Raw genomic sequence first — 7,500 nt, 5'->3', positions numbered from 1 at the left:
CCATCTGGAAGAGCATGGCTTGATCAAATACAGTCAACACGGCTTTGTGAGGGGTAGGTCATGCCTTACAAACCTTATCGAGTTTTTTGAGGATGTGACTAGAAAAGTTGATGAGGGTCGAGCTGTGGATGTGGTGTATATGGACTTCAGTAAGGCATTTGATAAGGTTCCCCATGGTAGGCTCATTCAGATGGTCAGGAGGAATGAGATACAGGGGAACTTAGCTGCTTGGATACAGAATTGGCTGGCCAACAGAAGACAGCGAGTGGTAGTAGAAGGAAAATATTCTGCCTGGAAGTCAGTGGTGAGTGGGGTTCCACAGGGCTCTGTCCTTGGGCCTCTACTGTTTGTAATTTTTATTAATGACTTGGACGAGGGAATTGAAGGATGGGTCAGCAAGTTTGCAGACGACACAAAGGTCGGAGGTGTTGTTGACAGTGTAGAGGGCTGTTGTAGGCTGCAGCGGGACATTGACAGGATACAGAGATGGGCTGAGAGGTGGCAGATGGAGTTCAACCTGGATAAATGCGAGGTGATGCATTTTGGAAGGTCGAATTTGAAAGCTGAGTACAGGATTAAGGATAGGATTCTTGGCAGTGTGAAGGAACAGAGGGATCTTGGTGTGCAGATACATAGATCCCTTAAAATGGCCACCCAAGTGGACAGGGTTGTTAAGAAAGCATATGGTGTTTTGGCTTTCATTAACAGGGGGTTTGAGTTTAAGAGTCGTGAGATCTTGTTGCAGCTCTATAAAACTTTGGTTAGACCGCACTTGGAATACTGCGTCCAGTTCTGGGCGCCCTATTATAGGAAAGATGTGGATGCTTTGGAGAGGGTTCAGAGGAGGTTTACCAGGATGCTGCCTGAACTGGAGGGCTTATCTTATGAAGAGAGGTTGACTGAGCTCGGAATTTTTTCATTGGAGAAAAGGAGGAGGAGAGGGGACCTAATTGAGGTATACAAGATAATGAGAGGCATAGATAGAGTTGATAGCCAGAGACTATTTCCCAGGGCAGAAATGGCTAGCACGAGGGGTCATAGTTTTAAGCTGGTTGGTGGAAAGTATAGAGGGGATGTCAGAGGCAGGTTCTTTACACAGAGAGTTGTGAGAGCATGGAATGCGTTGCCAGCAGCAGTTGTAGAAGCAAGGTCATTGGGGTCATTTAAGAGACTGCTGGACATGCATATGGTCACAGAAATTTGAGGGTGCATACATGAGGATCAATGGTCGGCACAACATTGTGGGCTGAAGGGCCTGTTCTGTGCTGTACTGTTCTATGTTCTATATGTGAGTGTGTGTGTCTGTGTGTGGCTGTGTCTGTGTGTGTGTGTGTGAGTGTGTGTGTGTGTGTGTGTGTGTGTGTGTGTGGGGGTGTGTGTGTGTGTGAGTGAGTGAGTGTGTATGAGAGAGAGAACCCAGGTGTGGGTGCAGCGTGGAGTTAGCGTGTTGCCTGATGGTGCGGGTGCAGCGTGGAGTTAGCGTGTTCATGGTGTCCCCTGATCCCTCTCTCCCCGTCTCTCTCTCTCTCTCTCTCTCTCCAGCCATGCCGTGCCCGGCGAACAGTCATTATGAAGCTTGTGGCACCGGTTGCCCTATGACTTGTTGCACCCTCTCGGAGCCGGAGAGCTGCAATGTCACCTGTGGCGAGGGGTGCCAGTGCGACGATGGCTTTGTACTGAGCGGCGAAGACTGCGTGCCACTTGGGAAGTGTGGGTGCCTCTACCAGGACTCCTACTATCGTCTGGGACAGACCTTCTTCCCCCGTGGAAAGTGTGGTGAGCGCTGTGTCTGCCAGGATGGTGGCATTGTGAAGTGCCATGAGATGGAGTGTGGTCCAAACGAGGAGTGCAAGGTGGTGGCTGGTGTCAGAGGCTGTTACTCCATTACCTCGGGCTGGTGCACCATCGCCGGAGATCTCCATTACCGCACCTTCGATGGAGTCTCCTTCAACTTCCAGGGCAGCTGCACCTACACCCTGGCCACGGTGTGCCAGGGGGGAGAGGATCTGCCCAATTTCACCGTCACCGCGAGGAACCAGCAGCTGCATCCTGAGGAGCGGCCTGTCACCAGCCAGCTGGAGGTCCACGTCCACGGCTACGCCCTTACCCTGGAGAGAAGTGTGCGCTGGAGGGTCAAAGTAAGAGCCTCCCACCCCCCTGTCTACACACTCAGTCAACCCTCTGCCTGCTTTCCCTAGCCCATCTCTGGACGTTCACCCTGCAGGGCTACCCCAACCCCTCAGTTCCCCTCCCTCGCTGCCCCCTCCCCTGCTCCGTCCAAGGTACATCAATACATTTCTCAAGGGCCAAGACTGACCCCTGGCCGCCTCCTGTACACCGATCGACTCACACACTCTGTTTTCTATAAGCAGGCCAGTCTTCCCTACTCTCAGCTACAGGAGGAGTCCATTCAGCCCTTCCTTGAGGCTGTTACACAGGAGCGGGAGGCATAGTGGAGTAACCTGTGGTTTCCTGAACAGGCAAAGTTGCTGTGGGGGGGGGGGGGGGGGGGGGGGGGGCGTGGTGTTGGGGGAATAGGTGGGCGGAGGGCCGGGGTGTTGAGGGAAGGGCAAGAAGCAGGTAAGAGGTGGCCAGAGTCAGGGAGGGGTTGTGTCGATGGGTTTCAATCACAAAGAATGGGTGAGTGCTCAGGGTTAGCCCAAACGGAGTCGGGTAGGGAGATGTGTCAGGGACCGGGCTCGGGACGAGGGCCAAATGGCGCCCCCCAGGGATCACCCGAGAAGGGTCTCATTTTAGGGTGTGCTCTGGTTGCAGGTGAACGGCACGCGAACCAATCTTCCCCTGAGGCTAAGTGAAGGCAGGATCATTGTTTACCAGCTTGGGCACAGGGTGCAGATCCAAACGGAGTTTGGCCTGAACGTCAGCTATGACCTGAGCTATTCGTCCAGGGTGACCGTCCCCGGGAGATACAAGGGAAGGATTTGCGGCCTGTGCGGAAATTTCAACGACAAGAAGGAGGATGATCTAGTGTCACCAGCAGGGAAGGACACCAAGGGGGTGACAGACTTTGTTCAGAGCTGGAGTACCCCAGGGCCGGGAGAGGCCTGTAAACAGGTGGACGGGAAGTACCCCCTGCAATGCCCCAAGAACAAGACGGCCGTGCTCCAGAACGCCATGTACTGCGAGTTCCTCGGCTTGCCCTCAGGACCGCTCTCGGTCTGCCACAGCACCGTGGACCCCCAGCCCTTCATCAGGGATTGCCTGTTTGACACGTGCCATGCCAACGGGAACACACAGGTCCTGTGCCACAGCCTCAGGGCCTACATGGATGTGTGCCAGGCTGCAGCGGGCATTAACCTCAACAATCAGGCCCAGAGCAAACTGTGCAGTGAGTACTTGACATTGGACCTCAGCCCCAACACACCCTCCCTATCTCTGTAACCTCCTCTAGCCCCTACACCCCCTCACTATCTCTGTAACCCCCTCCAGCCCCTACACCCCCTCCCTATCTCTGTAACCCCCTCTAGCCCCTACACCCCCTCACTATCTCTGTAACCCCCTCCAGCCCCTACACCCCCTCCCTATCTCTGTAACCCCCTCCAGCCCCTACACCCCCTCCCTATCTCTGTAACCCCCTCCAGCCCCAACACCTCCTCCCTATCTCTGTAACCCCCTCCAGCCCCTACACCCCCTCCCTATCTCTGTAACCCCCTCTAGCCCCAACACCTCCTCCCTATCTCTGTAACCCCCTCCAGCCCCTACACCCCCTCCAGCCCCTACACCCCCTCCCTATGTCTGTAACCCTCCTGCAGCCCCTACACCCCGTCCCTATCTCTGTAACCCCCTCCAGCCCCTACACCCCCTCCCTATCTCTGTAACCCCCTCCAGCCCCTACACCCCCTCCCTATCACTGTAACCCCCTCCAGCCCCTACACCCCCCTCCCTATCTCTGTAACCCCCTCCAGCCCCTACACCCCCTCCCTATCTCTGTAACCCTCCTCCAGCCCCTACACCCCCTCCCTATCTCTGTAACCCCCTCCAGCCCCTACACCCCCTCCCTATCTCTGTAACCCCCTCCAGCCCCTACACCCCCTCCCTATCTCTGTAACCCTCCTCCAGCCCCTACACCCACTCCCTATCTCTGTTTGCCCTCCAGCCCTTACATCCCTGTGTGGATGTTGGGGGCAAACAGGGTTGGGGGGGTGGGTTTACGGGGTGGTGCCTGAGATGGGTTTCTGTTGGGGAGGGTATCAGCAGGATAAAGAGATGAGCACATCATCACGAACAGCACAGATCTTATTCAGGAGAGGCTGGAGCATTGGCCTGGGTACCGGGAGGGGGGGGAGCGGTGGTGGGGGGGGAAGGCTGGAGCATTGGCCTGGGTACCGGGAGGGGGGGTGGGGGGAAGGCTGGAGCATTGGCCTGGGTACCGGGTCAGGGGGGTGGGGGGAAGGCTGGAGCATTGGCCTGGGTACCGGGAGGGGGGGTGGGGGGAAGGCTGGAGCATTGGCCTGGGTACCGGGTCAGGGGGGTGGGGGGGAAGGCTGGAGCATTGGCCTGGGTGCCGGGGGTGGGCGGGAAGGCTGGAGCATTGGCCTAGGTACCGGGGGTGGGGGGGAAGGCTGGAGCATTGGCCTGGGTACCGGGAGTGGGGGTGGGGGGAAGGCTGGAGCATTGGCCTGGGTACCGGGTCAGGGGGGTGGGGGGAAGGCTGGAGCATTGGCCTGGGTACCGGGTGGGGGGTGGTGGGGGGGAAGGCTGGAGCATTGGCCTGGGTACTGGGGTGTGGGGGGGTGGGGGGAAGGCTGGAGCATTGGCCTGGGTACTGGGGGGTGGGGGGGGGAAGGCTGGAGCATTGGCCTGGGTAACGCGGGGGGTGGGGGGGGGGAAGGCTGGAGCATTGGCCTGGGTACTGGGGGGTGGGGGGGGGGAAGGCTGGAGCATTGGCCTGTGTAACGCGGGGGGTGGGGGGGGGGGAAGGCTGGAGCATTGGCCTGGGTACTGGGGGGTGGGGGGGGGGAAGGCTGGAGCATTGGCCTGTGTAACGCGGGGGGTGAGGGGGGGAAGGCTGGAGCATTGGCCTGGGTAACGCGGGGGGTGGGGAGGGGAAGGCTGGAGCATTGGCCTGGGTAACGCAGGGCGGGGGGGGGGTGCAGTTACAGAGGAGCTCTCCTTTTCCATCCAATCCAACCCCCATCGCTCGGCTCACATTCAGTGTGGGGCGTGGCTTCGCCCGGGAGCACTTTGTGGGATCTTCCTCTGTACTGACCAGGGGACAACTGGAATGATTAGCGCTGTTCAATATGTGGATTGTATCCACTCACGATTTATTGCCCCGTCCCTAGTTGCCCCCTCCCCTTGAGAAGGTGGGGGTGAGCTGCCTTCTTGACCCGCTGCAGCCCATGTGCTGTAGGGTTGGCCCCTTCGGGAGGGAATTCCTGGATTCTGACCCAGCGACACTGAAGGAACAGGGATATATTTCCCAAGTCAGGATGGGGAGGGGCTCGGAGGGGAACTTACAGGGGCTGGTGGTCCCCTGTACCTGCTGCCCCTTGTCCTTCCCGATGGAAGTGGCCGTGGGTTTGGAAGGTGCTGCCTGAGGGGCCTTGGTGAGGTTCTGCAGAGCATCTTGTAGATGGTACACACTGCTGCGGCTGAGCATCAGTGGTGGGGAGGGGGTGGGATGATTGTGGATGTGGGCCCAGCTCTGCCCTGGAGGGTGTGGAGCAGGGTTGGGGGGGTAGTAGGGGGAGTTGCAGAAACATGGAGACTGCAGCTCACTCACTGCCTTGTTGTGACCTGATGCGGTTTCTCTCGTTACCGCGAACAGCGATGAAGTGCCCGGAAAACAGCCACTACGAGGCTTGTGCAGATACTTGTGCAACAACGTGTGCTGGAGTGACCGAATTCGCAAACTGCCCAGAAACATGCAACGACGGCTGTCAGTGTGACGAGGGCTTCTACGCCAACGGGGACACCTGCGTTCCCATTGAGAAATGTGGCTGCTTCGAGAATGGCCACTATTACCAAGTACGGAGCCCGCACTGTCGGAGGGTCAGCGCTGAGGGAGTGGGTACTGTCGGAGGGTCAGTGCTGAGAGAGTGGGCACTGTCTGAGGGTCAGTGCTGAGGGAGTGGGTACTGTCGGAGGGTCAGTGCTGAGAGAGTGGGCACTGTCAGAGGGTCAGTGCTGAGGGAGTGGGCACTGTCGGAGGGTCAGTGCTGAGGGAGCAGGCAATGTCGGAGGGCCAGTGCTGAGGGAGCGCCGCACTGTCGGAGGGTCAGTGCTGAGGGAGTGGGCACTGTCGGAGGGTCAGTGCTGAGGGAGCGGGCCCTGTTGGAGGGTCAGTGCTGAGGGAGTGGGCACTGTTGGAGGGTCAGTGCTGAGGGAGTGGGCCCTGTCAGAGGGTCAGTGCTGAGGGAGTGGGCACTGTCGGACACTCAGTGCTGAGGGAGTGGGCACTGTCAGACGGTCAGTGCTGAGGGAGTGGGCACTGTCGGAGGGTCAGTGCTGAGGGAGCGGGCACTGTCGGAGGGTCAGCGCTGAGGGAGTGGGCACTGTCGGAGGGTCAGTGCTGAGGGAGTGGGCACTGTCGGAGGGTCAGTGCTGAGGGCGTGAGCACTGTTGGAGGGTCAGGGCTGTAGATATTAAGTCCCGATTTCCTCTGCAGCCGAATGAAGTCAGTATCCAGGATAACTGTAAGCTGAATTGTACTTGTTCCATGCTCGGTCTGGAATGTGAGGAGATGGCGTGTGCAGCGGATGAGTTCTGTGAGATTCGGACTGGGGTTCACGGCTGCTACAGTAAGGGTAAGAGCTGTCGTTTGTCTGTTCCCGAGTCTCTGAGTGATCGGTAAATGGGGAATTGGGAGAGTGGCTGGGATGTGGAGCAGGGATTGCATGGGAAAACCTCATGCTTCACTGGATAGTGCTTCCAACATGGCCTGGCCCATCTTGCCTTCCTAGCTCTAACCTCAGGGCATGCTCCACTTCCTGAGGGGCCGGGTTTTACTTTTAACACAGAAAGGGGGCAGGGAGAGGCTCCGTCACACAATTCTATTGTGGCTGACCATGGAACTCAGGGCGCTGTTCCCCCTCTGTCTCCCCCACTCCCATTGATCCCTTTATCCCTGAGAACTGTATCCAGATCCTTCTGGAAAACATTCCGTGTTCCAGCCCCGGCTACTCTCTGTGACAGAGATCCCACAGGGTCCCCAGTTCCCTCATCTCAGTCCCACCCCCATCTCCTTTAGACTTTGGACCCCCCCCAACCTAGTTCTGATCTCCCCCCCACCCCACCTCGTGTCATTGGGGACATCCTTCCTGTGTGGACCCTGTTAGAATTTTGTTGGTTTCTATCAGATCCCCCTCCCCTCCTCCCAATCCTTCCTGACCTCCAGTGAATATGATACAAACCCCATCTGTCATTCCCAGGAATCAGTGTGGGAGACCTTCGCTAATCCCCCTCCATCACCAGAACATCCTTCCTCAGATACAGAGACCCCCAAACTGTACACACAGTACTCCGGGGGGGTTCAGT

The 7,500-nt window shown here is 57.9% G+C and overlaps 1 protein-coding gene across 1 annotated transcript in view; it reads left to right on the top strand.

The window, feature by feature from the left end:
• Nucleotides 1-6,817, top strand: part of LOC132206673 (IgGFc-binding protein-like) — a 23,991-nt gene extending 17,174 nt beyond the window's left edge. The window contains exons 8-11 of the mRNA XM_059641270.1: nucleotides 1,543-2,138; nucleotides 2,776-3,349; nucleotides 5,792-5,991; nucleotides 6,632-6,817. Coding sequence (XP_059497253.1) covers nucleotides 1,543-2,138; nucleotides 2,776-3,349; nucleotides 5,792-5,991; nucleotides 6,632-6,817 — 1,556 coding nt within the window. The remainder of the gene's footprint in view (nucleotides 1-1,542; nucleotides 2,139-2,775; nucleotides 3,350-5,791; nucleotides 5,992-6,631) is intronic.
• The last annotated feature ends 683 nt before the right edge of the window (nucleotides 6,818-7,500 follow it).

This window comes from Stegostoma tigrinum, chromosome 41 (assembly GCF_030684315.1).
Source record: "Stegostoma tigrinum isolate sSteTig4 chromosome 41, sSteTig4.hap1, whole genome shotgun sequence".
Classification (NCBI taxonomy): domain Eukaryota; kingdom Metazoa; phylum Chordata; class Chondrichthyes; order Orectolobiformes; family Stegostomatidae; genus Stegostoma; species Stegostoma tigrinum.
Note: the sequence above shows the minus strand (reverse complement) of the source record. Positions and strands in the feature narration are given on the sequence as shown.